The following is a 15,973-nucleotide window of genomic DNA, read 5'->3' as shown; positions in this document are numbered from 1 at the left end:
TGGCAGGCTGAGTAAAACCAAGTCCAACACTGAACACTTAACTCCTGTGAGGACACTGTGATATACCAGGATAACCAGGAAGAGTCTTCTTCCTGGGCAAAAGGAAAACAGTGTTTTAAAAAGTTATGTGTTTGTTACTGAAAAATTTTAAGCATGGAAGAAAAAAGGAATTTTATAAAACTAAGACTTCTACAGCAGCATCCCCATACACTCAGTATTATTCTACACTGAATAGTGTAGCTTTTCCTCATGCAAAATTAACACTTTTTTTTTTTCAAATAATACAGTTGGAAGTGATGGCTTTATGGTACTGTTCCCATTTTCACAATTCCTAGAAGAACTACACTGAACTTTAGTAGCCAGTTGAAAAGGAAGTTATCCTTCTTCCAAATTTACATTAACCAGCATAATACAGAGGAGAGAGTCACTGTTCTGAAGTTATTCTAGAGCATAAAAAACTCCCAACCACCCAACCAAAATTACCACACACAACCCCTTCCCCCACTTTGCTATATAAAGATCAATGCACAGAGAAACTATTCTGAGAATTTCTTTCTGTATTTGAACTGGTATAAAGGCCTTTAGTCTTTCTGCTAATTTTAAAGCAGTTCAGTATGAGGAAGCTGTGTGAAGACTGCTTCTTTTTCCACAACATCAAAATGATTTGTATTTCCTCCAAGAGTAGTCTCAACTGAAACTAAATGAAGAAACACACAAGTATCCAGAGCAGAGATAGGTCTGAACATTGGCATAAACCAGGTATGAGGGACAACTTGCTTTAAAAGTACATTACAAAAATAGCATGCTTACATCCTGACCAGGGTTTAATATTAACATACCTGGATACTCTGGAAGGAAGTGCCAATCTAGTATTTTTGCTATGTAAACCCCTTCCTAGAAAATCAAAATTTACTGAGTTGCTTACTGAATTCGTTTCATGGAAGAAGCATGAACTACATGAATTACACAGGTAATGGGGTGGCTTGGTATTTATAATTTATTTGTATACAATCATCATGTACCCTGCCTCTGGGTACACTAAGTTGAGTGCTGCATGTTCCCTCAGACACAACAGTCCTATAGTATGATGGGGCTATATGAAGCGATGAAAATGTGAATGAAGGAAGGAAAAAAAATATAACGGCCTGTCAAGATTTTGGAAAAAATGTATCAGTCACAGCAGTTAACTGCAAGAAAAACCTAGAAGAAGGTGGTGGAAGTCTGATTTGTCTCTAGCAGATGGATGGCTCTTCTACTGCATGGGCACCTTCAACAACAGCTTTCACACACTTGGCCATTGTCTGCGATGCTCTACTGATAGAATCTGTAAAAAAAATAAATATCCAAACATGTCAGTGCACAGACACAAGACAAAATAAATTTATTATAAGACTGGATACAAAGAGGATAAATAAAATCACTTAGTTGAAAATACAGTCTGTGCTTTATGTAAATTCCAAATAATTTTACTAAAAAATTTTGTTTCTTCAAAAGACTCAAATCCTATGTATCTTAGTGGAAAGCTTTAAACGAATCATAAGAACCTTACTGTAAAGCTAAGTAAAATGTTCTGATTTCAGAATGGAAAGACCATTCTATACATACCTGTCATATAGAAGTCTTTTATTGTGAGCTGAGGTGGAACAAGAGGATCAGCAAGAAGCTGTTGCTTTGCTAACTGTGGTAAGAAAGGAAAAGAAAGTCACCTCTGTGATAGGAGCTTGTTACCAAAGCATTTATTTAGTGAATTCTGCATTAAGTGCATTCAGTGTAGGTCAAAAAATGCTCCTTGTATCACATATGAAGATTTTTCAAAAAGGCATTATGCTATATAACAGCACTAAATCATGCCAAGGCGCTTCAGTTTTGCTTACCTTTGCCAACTCATTTGCCTGGATGAAGTAGTTTGCTTCTTCCACGTCATCATATCGAACCAGATTGGGCGATACTTCTTCTAAACGCTTCCGTATTTCATCGAGGTTCTCGTAAGGCAAGGTCAGACCAGCCAGCTGAGAGATCACAGAAAGAAATGCCATCAACTCTAGGGATTTAACTCACAGTGGTTTAGATTACCAATCCATTAACATCTCTAAAGTAAAATAAGGAAAAGTCTACACTCCTGAAAACACAGGCAGTTAGAATGCACAAACTGAAGCGAAGTCAGTGTTCTGTTGGGTCTCTGATGCCTACATAGCCAACACTTCCCCCTGTTAAAAACCAGGCTGTCCTGTTAGCTATACAAAGGATAAAAACAAAAGGAAGCACTTGTCTCCTTCCATACTTGCATTTTCCTTAGCTTACCACCAAATGAGATAAAAGTTAATGAAATTATCAATGCATCTTGTTCCCTCTAAGTAGTGAGCATATATTTGACCTCATATCTAATGATACCAGATCCTGGTCTATGCTTTTTTCTTTCTAAAAAGCAAGAAACTGCATGCTCCCACCAGCTTCCTCTAAAGCACTTCACAAAGACCTTTAAAATTTGAAAACCTTCACCCATTACGCATTCCAACAGTATACAGCAACTGCAACATTAGAACTATCTTCAAAAGGGAAACAGTATGATTAAACTTACAGAATTAACCCAGGATTCAATACAGAACATTACTTCTTAAAACTACATGTTTTCCTGAAAATCTACCTTTTTTTCACATTGGAAAATGTTTACAAAAAGGAACTTAACCTCTCAGTATACTTTTATTAGAAGTAACTTATAACAGCAACAGTACCTCAGAGACAGCTCTAATAATTTTCCAGTCTTCCCTTGCCATCCCAGGAGGTGTTACTGCTACTCTTGTCTGCTGGGCCCGACCTTCAGTATTCACATATGTGGCTGCTTTCTCTGTATATGCTGCTCCTGGGAGAATAATATCAGCCATGGGAGCTCCCACATCCCCATGATGCCCTAAATACATAGAAAGAGGAAACAGTACACAACCATGAGACAGAAGTAAGTCAAAATAAAAAGAAATACTTTACTAAGACAGAATTTGTGTGTTCCCAGAAAAAAAAGGATTTTCTAAGTTTTGCTTAGCCAGTAATCTGAAGCCCAGGAGGCTGGCTGCTCTGAGGTCTTACTTGGCTAATACTCTGGGAAGAATGAATGGAACAAACAGGAGTAAATGGTATTTCAGTCTCTATAGTCACTCAGATTTGGGGGGGTTCTTGGAGCAAGGATTCTTAGATTAATGTAAGATCATGTTTTGGTATGACAGAACAGCTGGAAACTAATGCTGTTTTGTCTGCCAGCTCTGAAGCTATATTTCAGAAGTCCTATACTGGTTTATATTCCCTCATTACTCATCAATAGTTTCCCATCTTTACCTAAGAAATAGGTAACCAGTATCTCAGTTATGTTAGAAGTTCCCTTTCCTGGCAGAAAACAAAAATTCCTCAAAGGGATTTATGCCACTGTTTATGCTTTTTCTCCAACTATTAAGATAGCAACATTTCTTAATTTACATCTACTAATTACCTTGATAGATGATAAAACAGTACTCTGGCAAGTCTTGACGTGTTATAGCACCGGCATCTGCTCCCAAGAGATACAATACTTTGGGAGCACTTTTCCTAATTGCCTCCACTCCTGGTTTGAAACCCAGGTCCAAAGCAGCGACTTGGCTTGCAACCCTGTAGGAACAAATACATCATGACTTTAAATAATTTCAGAATTCTCCCTCTCCCATCAGAACAGACCTAACTTATTTTTCTGACTAAATATTTTGAAACTATACAAGAGGTTCCTAATAGTAACAAGACAAACATGAAGCTCAAAGGCAGCTGAAATTTTAGACAGAGTATCGAGTTAGTTTTGCATTTTGACAAGCTGACACCATTTAAAGTTTTCACAAGGAATCTCACCTATTTAAGATGGGATAGCAAAAATAAAGTCAGATATTGAAAGTCGGGACCTAGTGGCAGGCAGCAGGCAGCTCACTGGTGAAGCTTGATGCTCCAGATGACATTTCAGCTATGAATGGAACTCATCAGGCCTTTAATTTAGGGCACTCATATGGAACATGAAAGACTGGGGCCATCAGCTACTCAAAAACATCAAAGACTTAAGGCCACAATTTCATCACTATTCATTTATTCACACATAAAAATACTTTTAAAAGAATGAATTAATAATTCCATTTTCTTGCAGTCTTCCTTTTCCAAAGCAACAGTTTTGCATAATCCTCCATAATCAGGTGCCAGTCTTATTTAAAAGAAAAAAGATTCTCTCTAGAGTACAGACCTTCCAATGTAACTCATCTTGTCTGACACAGTCAGACAGAGAGGTTTCAGTAAGTTAAGTTGCTTTTTACACTTAAGGTTGAACGGATGGTGCACCAGAAGTATAGAAGTCAACATGAAAGACTGCCAAACCACACTTGTATCATGAGTGTTCTTTAACTCATCATTATTTTGGTACTAAATATTTCAGTTTCAGCAGCAGAATGTTATATTCGAGTTTCCTTCAGAGGCCCAAGCCCTGCTCTAACTATACTATTTTTACATCAGTGAGGCTGCTTTTGGCAGAAGAAATTTTTTGAGTCTCCAGAATTGAGAGCCATTACATTCGGTGAAATAATTTTTCCTTTACAGAGATGGTCAATTTCACAGAATTTTAGAAAGAGAAGTTGTCTATTAAAAGGAGTAATATCCTGACCAACTGAATAGCTAAGATTAAAAGCTCTCAAATGGAAATCTTTGAAGCATTTCTGTTAACTATTCAGTTGAGAAGCAGCACAGTAAAAGGAGTATTAGAAAAACCCAAACAAAGAAACCATATTATTTAAATACTCTTGCCATTTTGTTTTTCTTCCTCTAGATAAAATGCAGTCATTTAGCAAGTGACACTGGTCTGCTGTGCATCCTGCTGTGGTACTGAAACTACCTTGTCAGTACACAACTGTACACTCAATAACCACACATTTATTAAGCCCTCTTATATTCCATGTCTAAATCTAGAAATTGAAATTCTATTAATTTATGATATTCAAATGTAGAATTTAAACACGTCAAAGAATTTAAACATGGGTCAAGGAACCCATTTTTATTAAGAAGTTTTGCTACCTTGTATTTCTAGTTTTTACATTCCCTTCAGGTTTTAACCCAAAAGGCTGCTTATGTGTACACGAAGCAATCTGTACACATACATTGTGGTTACCTGTGTAGCCCAATGTGCAAGCAAGCTCTCCCAAAAAGTTTTTAAGCAAACCTGTGTAGGATGTTCATGACCTTCCAATCAGCACCAGCACCACTCGTGGCCCTGCTGTTCTGTGCAATGGTGGAAACAGCAGCGAGGATGGCAGCTCCGTCACTGCGCTGCAGGGCTGTGCTGCCCACCACCACCATTGGCTTTTTGGCATTGTCGAGGACCTGTGCAAGCCAACAACCAGAAATTCATTCCACAGCTACAAAGACAATTCTTGGGACAGATAATGTAATAAATTCCTGATTTCTCCTTAAGTCTTCCATGTAAACCTACAGTTCCAAAATGGCCATTGTTTCACTTAGAGATAAAGCCAAGAGAAACTGCTGTAAGCAGGAAACTACCTTGTCAGTACACAACTGTACACTCAATAACCACACATTTTAGTGGAAACAGCAGCACCTGAACAGCCTGTTTTATGTCAAGAAATATCCCAGGAGTTTCCTGCACTGCAAAGTTTTACACACCTGAATATATTACACAGTTTATACATACTTGGTGCACACTAATCATTACATCATCTCTGCATTTGATTAAAAACAAATAACCCCATCTACAAGATGGTACTTTTCTTCAAATCTGTCTCTGGGGAATTCAGATTATTACTCAATACCTGTGGAATTTAACAGTCACACTCTTAAGTTCTGTGTACCTTGGAGAAGGCATGCTTGCCAGAAGCAATCTCCAGAAGTATCTGTGGGGACTCTCCCAGATGTTCATATCTGTAGGTCAGATCCACAGGAGAGCCGACAAGGGCCACTTGCAAGTCATTGTGAAGCCAGCTGAAAATACAACACACATTTTATAAAAATTAAAGAAATACAGAGTTTTACCCAATCAAAGCCACTAATTAGAACTTCAGCAGTGACATAAAATAGGATTGCAAAGGAATTTAAATGGCATTCATTGTTTTGGTAAGATGCAGTTTAGCTTTATTCTGTCTGTCAAGCAAGCCTCTAGGTTTTTTAGAAAGATTATTTCTCTAGATATACTCCAGAAACAGTACAGCAACACACCTTATGTGCTCAATTCGAACTCAATTCGCTCCTCCCCCCAAGCTTCTGCCAATTCAGTTTTAGAAATCTACTTATTTCTTGGATAAACGCAGAAAAATTTAGCTGGTTAGAATTTTTTTCTTTTTTGCAGCTTCTCATGGCACAGACTTATAAAAGTAAATGAAAATACACATTCAAAAGTCTCACTGCATTTTCTCCTTTCAAAATTTCAATGCCATTACTGTTTAAAATCATGTACTTTCAAAGATCCCAGCATTAAGAAGGACAGAGCTTTTACAGACCTCATTTGCCTTGTACTGATATATCTTATTAAAATTGAATTAGCTATGTTCAAAAGTTTGTTAAAGCCACACTACTTGGCAAAGAAAATGTTAAACTGGAATGATGGCTTCTAAACTCAGCACATCTGATTTGTTACAGTGCAAAAAGCAATAAACTGATGCTGAAAATAAATCTTTAAGGAATATGCTTTAACAGACTTCTATAAAACAGAAAATCTGAGGTATCTGTGTAATGTAACAAATGAATAAATGTCTGAGTAGGTGAACTTAATGTAAAATGTCAAAGTGAGAATGAACTAGCTCTACACTACAGGGTACTACCCTTTTTCCACACATAAATCACCATTCCCTTTACTAAAAGGTGAACTAAATCCATCGATCCCATCTGAATGAATGCTCTCAAGTTACTGCCTGCAGCTCCAGCCGAGCACCGTATCAAATCCAGATGGATTCACGTGCTTATTCACCACCAAGGAACACGAACCTCTTTCGAATTCTAGCATTAAAGAGCGGTGCCTCAAAGCGTGGATTGGTGCCAACCAGAAGGAGGACATCTGCCTCCTCCACCCCAGCAATCTTGGTATTCAGCAGGTAGTTAGAGCGTAAATCTGTGCTATAACAAAAAGATGTAAGAAAGAGAATAAGAATTCAGTAGAGGGAAGGAAAGAAGCAATAGTAAAGACTGTAAATGCTCAAAATGCTTTTTCATCTCAGGAAAAGACAAAGAAAAGATTTCTCAATCCAAATTACTATTCATAAATGTACTAAAGTTTTCACACCACAAATAGAAACAGACTAACTTATCCAGCTCACAACAGAGTGTAACTGGCTTTCAGTGACTGACTCAAACTGCAGCAGCCGTACATTCAGTACCACATGGGGTAAGTGTGCAACCCCTGCTGGAGTAGAGACTACAAATCAACTCACAATCCATAAATACTCTCTGTATGTGAGGACTGTAAATTCAAATAAATCCTGCTAATGCATTACCAATTGTTATTCCTGCTATTTCAGAATATTGCCATGAGATGATCTGCAGACTGGATATTAACATACTAATTATAGACAGACATTGCCTCTTACCCAGCTCCAGCAGTAGGAAAGATCTCTTCAGTGCAGAGTGTATCACAATTCAGTCTATTCAGTAGGTCTTTCAGAGCTATTAGTGCTTCTGCATCCACCAGCCCTCCTACAACTGCTGCTATATCCTTACCTTCCACTGACTGGAGCTGCAGAGAAAGGAAGCATAAACATAAACAAAAGAAACCACTGAAACAAATTCTTATTTAGTCCAGGTAAATATTTGTTATTTAGAGCATGCCAAAGCCAAGAGTGCTACTGCTCGCCTGGAGTAGCACCAACTGATCAGTGATGTCTGATTCCTGCCAGGCAGCAGCTCCAGCTCCTTCAGAACTCATGATAAGCAAAGAAGAGGTCTCTGTATTCTATGCAGGTCTCTCCCACTTGAGTTATCACTCAGATGTAGCTAATTCTCATTTGGTGTGGTGAGAGAGGAAGGTTGGTGAATGTTTTTATTTTAACGAAGCCACAGTGCAGACAGAATACAAACTTCCATAACACAAGCTCTGGTAGTAAACTTAAAGGTACTATCTGAGAAGAAATAACTTTTGTAACGAACCCTGCTACTGTACAATGGACAAAAACATCCTTGAGGAAAGTTCAATTACAGTTATTCAATTCTATTTCACCCACATAAAATTTTTAATCAAAATCCAGAGCAGTCATGCAGCACTTCATTTGAGCTGCAGAATCAATCACCACACAGCGAAAGCACTGAGGAAAGTACAATTCAGATATAAGTAATACAGACTCAATGTCTTTGATGGCAAAAGTGGTGACATCACAGTTTAAATAAATTTAAAGATGTCTTCAGATAGGTCAGAGTATTTGGGGAAATTGCTTCCTCCTAAATTTCTGGAGAAAGAGTTTACTTTCCTATTTAAATAAAAGTAATTTCTCTCCCAATGCTCCAAATGAAATCATGATAAGAAAAAGTTCTTTAAAAGGTCCAATCCACGAAAGAGGAAATATTAGTCAAAATAAGACATTTAAGGGGAAACACAATGGTTCCCCTCTAACATTAAAGAAAAAATCCTTTTAAATAGAATTAATTTGATATTAATATTTGTACTACATCCAGTTTTAGAAATTAATTTTAGACTACTTATATTGAAAACTGCTCTTACCACGCCAGCAACACGAGGTAATACATCCTCCCATGAGGCATAAACAAATACTCCTTTCTCATTTTTGACCATTGGCTGAGTAAGTCTCTGACGCTTCAGACCATCATAAGCAAACCTAAGTGAACACCAAAAATATCATTAAAGAGCAAAGACAATGATAATTGTGTATAATTCTGTGAGTGAGTTTTCTAATTGCAGGCTTTTAGAAAAGAGAAAACCAAGAAATATTTCCCCTGAAAGTTTAACTTTTCCTTCTCAAAAACTTGGAAAATGATCAGTAATAGAAATAGAAGTTACCGTGAAAAAATGTTACAAAAATCAGAACATTAGAAAACTTGGCAACTTCAATTATAGAATTAAAAAACATAATTTTACAATTATTCTTCTTCACTGTAGCTTTACAATACTACCAGCTGAATACCAAAGTCAGTGCTACTGTGCGCATTTCTGGTTCTCCACACTGTGCCTTTATTGCGTGCACATGGGCACACGTGGGCACAAGCACATCCACACACCTGGTTTTGTCAGATATCCATTCCTCATTGATATCTTCATGCAGCCTTGGCAAAATCCTCATCACTTCTCCAGTTCTCGTGCTCACTACAATGTTGCTTCCAACTGCATCAAGAACATCAATTGACTCTACCTTCCTGTTTAGAAGAACAAATAAACCACTTTCAGTCTTTCATATATAAGCAGCCAGTGTCTTATTTTTGGCCTGAATATAGACAATTTTCTTCCCAGTAACTGGTATAGAGATGTATTTTGGATCTAGGGTGAGAGTAGTGTGATAACACAGGGATGTTCTAGTTGTTGCTAAGCAACATTTACACCACATCAAGGACTTTTCAGCTTCTCCCACCAGTAAGGAGGCTGCAGGGCACAAGAAGCTGTGGGGACACAGGCAGGACAGCTGACCCCAACAGGCCAAAGGAATGTTCTGCACCACACAGCAACAAGCTCAGCATGTGAATGAGGGGGAAAGCTGGCTGGGGGCTGCTGCTGGGCAATTGCAGTGTGCCTCACTTGCTTTGAACATTCTAATTCTTTTATCATTATTGTAATTTTCTTCTTCTGTCCTATTAAACTGTCTTATTTCAGCCCACAAATTTTACATTTCTCCCCCCCCCCCATTTTCTCTCTCTTATGCCACATGGGGGGCTGAAATGAACAACTGGCAAGGTGGTATTTAGCTGCCTGCTGAGTTAAATCACAACAGTCTTTTAAAGCATCCAGTGTGGGGCACAAAGAGTTGAAGGAACAACAGATCTGACCAGAGAGTGTGAAAACAAATTTGTTCTAAGTGCCCATTGTACTAGTTTAATAGGTGCTGCTCTCAGGAGTTGCTGCACACGTTCTCAGAGCTGTGGTATGTAACACCTTGCTGTCTGCATGTGTTCCTTGTTTGCTGTTTATCATCTCTTGAAGGTGGGTTAAGGATGTCATTCTGTCACGGAGTGCCACTCGTCTATGATAGGACGAAATCGCTGCTGGAGAGACCGAGCCGGTTCTCGCACTCAGCACCGCTGCCGCTCCGTGCTTTGGCGCCGTCCAGCGGACACGGTTGGTAACTACACCCTCCGCCTTCCCGGAGAGCCATCTGTGGGGAGACACCTCCCTGCGCCTTCCCCTGCTCCTCCAGACTACTTACAACAGCTCTGGGGATTTTGAATATCACTGGGATGGTCAAACCAGCATGTTCCTATGTTCGAGGCCAGGCTGGATAAAGTCTTGACCAACCTGATCCAGTGAGAGGTGTCCCTGCCCATGGCAGGAGTGGTTGTGACTAGATGATCTTCAAGGTCCACTCCAATCCTTAATGTTCTGTGATTCTGTCCCCTGAATGTGTTTCAGGTCTTGTTTAGGGTTAAACAACTACTTAAGAAAATCACACAGAGATCTGCTCTGAGGCTGAAAAGCTTAGTTGCACAAGATATTTTAAATAATATCCTCAACAATTAGTGAGTAAATGAATTTGTATTTTCCTTTATATGCATCTCTTACTAAGCAATCAGCACAACCTACAAGTCCAAAACATTTTAGAGTAAAATTAAGGGAAGAACAAACTATAATGCAAACTATAATGTCCTTCCTTTTCTTAAATAAGCTGTAAGTAACAAAATTTGTGTTAGATTCAGTCTATGGAAAAGTCTACAACAAAAACGCAGAAAATAAAAACCAGAGAAAACCCTTGGTATCACAGATGGACATATTCTAAGATAAAGCGTACAACAAACAGAGAAAGCTGTGTCTTCAGCAGGAGTTAAGACACCTACCTTGTCTCCCATGGGCGTGCAGTAAAGGCATATGGCTTGGAGGTAAGAGCACCAACTGGGCAGATGTCAATAATATTTCCTGATAACTCAGACATAAACATTTTCTCAACGTAAGTACCAACTTGCATATCATTTCCTCTTCCGGTTGTTCCCAAGTCATCTACCCCTGCAACCTCACTAGCAAACCTGGTGGGTGCACAAAGAAGGAGCAACACAACATTTTTCAGCCCTCATCTCATTTTCTTAAGATAAAACATTAGTTCATACACCTGAAAGAAGAAAACAATTGTTTAGGTGCATTGTCAGCACCATCACATACAGGACTATCTGAAGAATTTCATTCAGAAAGGGCTACAAAAACTAGGGGGAGGTGTATCAAAACACAAAAACACAGCAGTTCAATACTCACTGTATTACACTAGCTGAGTCCAAGATTACTCCTAAGTAACAAGTTCTTTCTAGAACTAGTTGGGTACATAGTACTGTTTCCCATCTGGCTCAAGTTGGCCAGTACAGCATCTCAGGGCTACAGAACAATATAAATATAGCTACCAGAGGCTATCAAAAATAAATAAATCTTACAACTGTGGCTGAGGAAGTCACATATCCATCCTGGCACCAACACCATGGAACCAGTTCTGCCTTGCAGAATACTGATTTCACTTTCATGCACTGGCCATCTTTCTCTATTTCCTGTCTGGTAGCTCCAGGAAACCAGCTATCAGTCACTAACAGAAATAAAATTTTTAAGTACAATCAGAAAATAAATTTTAAAAAAACTGACTACCCCTCATGGGGTTTCTTTTTCACTAGTAAGAAACTGACACAAGTATGCCTGCTTAGTACTCTCCTGAGTGAAAGTGAAGGACTTTACCTGATGCATCGAGTGCACTGTATACACCGAGTCATGATGGTTTTCACTAAGGGGCCAATGTTCTTGTCCTCCACAGCACGTTTGCTCTCTCTAAATCTGCTCCTATCACTGCCAAACATCATTGACTGGTCCTACAACAGACAATAGAAGACACACATATCCAGGCTGCTGGAAAGCACAACCTCACCCAAGACAAGAGCATTATATATAAGTCTACATAATTTAATTGGATGTTGTACCTGTAGATCGCATTCTCCACCCTGATCACAGATAGGACAGTCCAGTGGGTGATTTGCCAGCAGAAACTCCATTACACCCTCTCTGTTAGGTTCAGAGAATGAAGTTAATGTCAACATCATTCTCATCGTCAACAACCAATCAGTCAAAGAGGCTAAAAGAAAGGTACCTTGCTTTCCTGGACTTCTCAGAGTTTGTCAGTATATTCCAGCCCTTCATAACTGGCATGGCACAAGCAGCAACTGGCTGCAATCACCATAAAAAGCAAGCATGAACACAATGTATTTCTTCTCAGCATGGGCACAAACCCCCATCTCCTCCCCCACAATTCTAACACAGGTATCTGTTAAATAGAAATAAAGAGGTCTGCAAGGAAAAAAAAAAGAGTCTAAAGAGTCTAACTGATAAAGTCACTAGAAGCCATATTTGTTAATAATCTGCTATATAAAAAGGTAAAATGAGTTATGATTTATTCAAAATATAAAATTCTACAATTTCCAGTCCCAATTTGAGCAGTTACAGCATTAAGAATGTCAGTTGTAATAGATACAATGCAAATGAAAGAGCTTCAGCAGACATCTAAAAAACCTCTAGAACTGAAATTCAGAGTATGAATCATTTACAAGACATTTATTTGCACAAAGCTTGTATAAAGTCTTGGAATAAAATTCTTCTCAAGATTACTGCAAGAGTAACAAAAACTCCCACTCTGTAAACAAATCCCTCTTACTTTTCAATCACATCATGACTTCCACCTTTAGTGATAACCCAACATATCCAGGGACACAAAGCTCAAACTATGGAATTGAAGTTGGGGTGAGTTAAAAAATTTTATGTGTGAGTATAAATGTGTAATCCAAGACTGAACTCCAAAAGAATGTGCATAGATTTCTTAGTACTGCTGAAGACAGTGTTCACTCCTGAAATCAACTATTTCACAACAGATATCAATGCATTAAAATATAAACTACTAACTGCAATCTTTCCTTAGAATGAACCTGCTAATCCTACAACTAAATTCATGCAGCATCTGAAGCTTATTATTTATGTAGCTCCAGATGAAAATGTGCTGAAGCTTGAACTACAAAGCATAAAATGCATCTAACAGCAACACAGCTATCAAATGCTCAGCTCCAAGATAATGAAAACAATTACTTACAAGATTTAAACTAGGCCCAAGCACAGCAAAAAATTCCTACTGAATTCTGTATTGCATATTCCATATTGCAATTCCTATGAAACACTAACAATACCTTTGGAGCTTTCTCTATTTCCACAAGACACATCCTACAGTTTCCAGCGACAGACAGACGATCATGGTAACAAAAACGAGGTATCTGAACTCCAGCCTTTTCACAGGCCTAGCAAAAAATAAGAAACAAAGGAAAATTAAATCTTAGTTAGACTTTTCATTTCCACCTCAGAAAACACTATACAGCTTCTCAAAGAGTACCACTGTCAGTGCTCAAGAACAGAGTGCACTTTGACCTTTCATTTTAAGAAGTGACCATAAATAAAAAATTGTGACAAGGCAAAAAAATGTCAGGATATCAATTACAAATATAATTTTTCTAACCTTTAGAAAGGTTAGAAAAACTAACTGACCTCTGTTTCATTCTTTCCTCCAATAATAGAGAGAATTCTCTGCAACAGGGCACTAGCAATACAAATTACTTTTTTAAGAACACATACACTCTTTACAGAAAGTGCATCAAAATAAAAATTGAAAACCATAAGCATAATGATTTCTGATAATGCAACAAAACAGATCCTCTGTATAAAGGTACTCCAGCACAGTCAATCTTCAATAGACCCCAAACTCAAAGACAACATGACATAAGAAGAGACAGGGGGACAGAGCCAACAGATTTCCAGAGACCAGATGAAAACAGCCTTTCCTGCATAAAACCCCCACAGCTAATGGGATCCAGGCTACAGCATTATAGCTATGCCTGCCAGAAGAAATACCACTGTATTGTGTATTTTAATGTTCTAACCCATTATACCATATCCTCATTTAATGGCTTCTTAAAAAAAGCTTTACTTGAAATTTTAACCTGAAAAGTAACAACGTACTGAGGTACAGGCTGGGAGATCCAGGTCCCTTTCTTCCCACACCAAGAATAATAAAAGCAGCTAAGGACGAGCATTCTGAATCACAACAACTAATAACTAAAAGTAGACAATCCCTCATTTACCCAAGACACACTGTAATAAGATACAAAATGTACAGGTTCTGAAAGACTGTAAGGTCACGTAGTGTTTGGAGACAGAAGTTCAACCAGAATTTATTGAAGTCTGTTATCGCATTAAATAAAGTTTTGCAGCTGGGATTGATGCTGCATGCATCTTCTTTCAAGCAACCATGTCATATTTTTCTTTTTCAAACACTGAATTCTTCCAAGGATTTCTGTCACTTGAAATTGCATCACAGTCAATCAAAATACCCCTAAAGAATTGCAAGAAACAATGTAAAGACAGGTGGCTTTTTGCTGTATGGAACAGAAAATGCTGCCAAGAAGCGAGATGGGAAGTTGCAGAACATTGAGAATGCCACTCCCCACACCTGCAGGACAGTAGTTCCAGGGTTCACCAATACAGGATGGCCATCCACAAACACCTCTATTTGGTTGCTGGCCGCTGTTGCAGTTGTACGCCCTGAAGGACACGGAAAAAGAAAACAAAATCAACTTTCACTTACTGCTAGATGGAAACCATCAGACCCCCACTCCTGATTTTCTCTATATAGAGTGCTGATAAAATCCCAATTCTACCAAGAGTGCAACACAGAAGCCCTTAGCCTGCAAAGTACGTTCGCATATGTGCCCTTCAATAAACAAATGCACATAAATTTATCACCAGAGACCCAGATATAAACTACACTTACCACATACTCTGGAGGACTGGGTGACCCCAGCTAAGGTCCTGGGGACAGCAAGCAGTCGGAACATGATGCTTTGGTAAGAGAGAAAACAGCACTGTTGTTATCAGTTCAGATGTTTGCTGGCGAGTTTTAAACCGGCAGAGTAAAAACTTCTCCCCCAGTTGCAAAGGATGCACGTATGCACGCCTATATGTACAGTTATGGGACGGTGAGTTACCTCCTCCAAACGCAAGATACGATTCTCTACCAATCTATACATCACACATAGGGTGTCACTGAGCGGCCTCTCCGCTTGCAGCGGAGCGCCGGCCCGGCCCCGCTCCCCCACGGGCCGGACAGCGCAGCTCGGCGGCGGCGGGCCCAGTGCCGCCGTCCCCGGGGCCGAGGGCACGGCGGGCGACCGCGCTACCCGGCGCGGGGGTCACCTTGGAGGCGCCGCCGCCCGCCGGGCAGCCCCCAGCCCGCCGCCCGGCCCGTCAAGGACACCGGGAGCGGCGGCGGCGGAGGCGCCCGGGGCAGCGGCACCCGCGCGCACCGAGCCACCCGCGGCGGCACCGCCGTTACCTGGCGCGGGACGGGCGGGCGGCGGCGCCGCGGGACGGCTGCGCTCCGCCAAGGCCTCTGCGGCGGCGGCCTCGGGCCTTTCCGCCACTGACCTCAGCCTCCTTCGGCTATCTCCGGAGCCTTCTTCGGCAATCTCCGTAAAGGACAGTCCGCGCTCGGCAACCTCCGGAGCGAACTACTTCGGGTATTTCCGGCAAGCTATAGGCGAACGATGACGCGCGTAATTTCCGCCGCTAGCCCAAAGCCTTTTCGGCCACCGTCACACGCACTGCCCTCCCTCGGCAGTTTCCGTCCCTTTCCGCCTCTTTCTTCGCTCAACTCCGGCAACTTCCGCTTGGCCAGCAGGGCGGGGTGTGGCGACAGTACAATGTTACAAAGCCCGTATAATGCCGCAAACCTTCCTCGGGTTTATAGTCAGCCCCATTTTTATT

General features: G+C 40.0%; 1 protein-coding gene across 3 annotated transcripts; it reads right to left on the bottom strand.

Moving 5' to 3' along the window:
* Positions 1 to 974: 974 nt before the first annotated feature.
* On the bottom strand, positions 975 to 15,691 carry NDUFS1 (NADH:ubiquinone oxidoreductase core subunit S1). Of its 3 annotated transcripts, none has more exons than XM_036386756.2 (19): positions 15,635 to 15,691; positions 14,982 to 15,049; positions 14,661 to 14,752; positions 13,348 to 13,455; positions 12,264 to 12,340; positions 12,097 to 12,178; positions 11,858 to 11,988; positions 10,984 to 11,169; positions 9,223 to 9,357; positions 8,708 to 8,822; positions 7,584 to 7,729; positions 6,985 to 7,113; positions 5,856 to 5,985; positions 5,210 to 5,370; positions 3,479 to 3,633; positions 2,733 to 2,908; positions 1,875 to 2,009; positions 1,606 to 1,678; positions 975 to 1,324 (listed from the first exon to the last, which is right to left on the bottom strand). In XM_036386756.2, the coding sequence occupies exons 2-19, from the start codon at positions 15,043 to 15,045 to the stop codon at positions 1,233 to 1,235; spliced, it is 2,187 nt and encodes a 728-aa protein (XP_036242649.1). In that variant the 5' UTR covers positions 15,046 to 15,049; positions 15,635 to 15,691; the 3' UTR covers positions 975 to 1,232. The 3 variants fall into 3 exon arrangements, with proteins under 3 accessions (XP_036242649.1, XP_036242648.1, XP_036242650.1); XM_036386755.2 differs by having other exon boundaries at positions 15,543 to 15,666; XM_036386757.2 differs by lacking the exon at positions 15,635 to 15,691 and adding an exon at positions 15,196 to 15,294.
* Between the last annotated feature and the right edge of the window lie 282 nt (positions 15,692 to 15,973).

This window comes from Molothrus ater, chromosome 7 (genome assembly GCF_012460135.2).
Source record: "Molothrus ater isolate BHLD 08-10-18 breed brown headed cowbird chromosome 7, BPBGC_Mater_1.1, whole genome shotgun sequence".
Classification (NCBI taxonomy): Eukaryota; Metazoa; Chordata; class Aves; order Passeriformes; family Icteridae; genus Molothrus; species Molothrus ater.
Note: the sequence above shows the minus strand (reverse complement) of the source record. Positions and strands in the feature narration are given on the sequence as shown.

Bases quoted from the DNA above. Each gene is read 5' to 3' on its own strand.
- NDUFS1 (XM_036386756.2), bottom strand. From the start codon at position 15,045: ATGTTCCGACTGCTTGCTGTCCCCAGGACCTTAGCTGGGGTCACCCAG. The intron at 8,823-9,222 runs GTGTGTGGATGT...GTGTTCACTTAG, and splicing joins TGGATATCTGACAAAACCAG to GTTTGCTTATGATGGTCTGA. The intron at 7,114-7,583 runs GTAAGAGGCAAT...TTTTTGTTATAG, and splicing joins TTTCCTACTGCTGGAGCTGG to CACAGATTTACGCTCTAACT.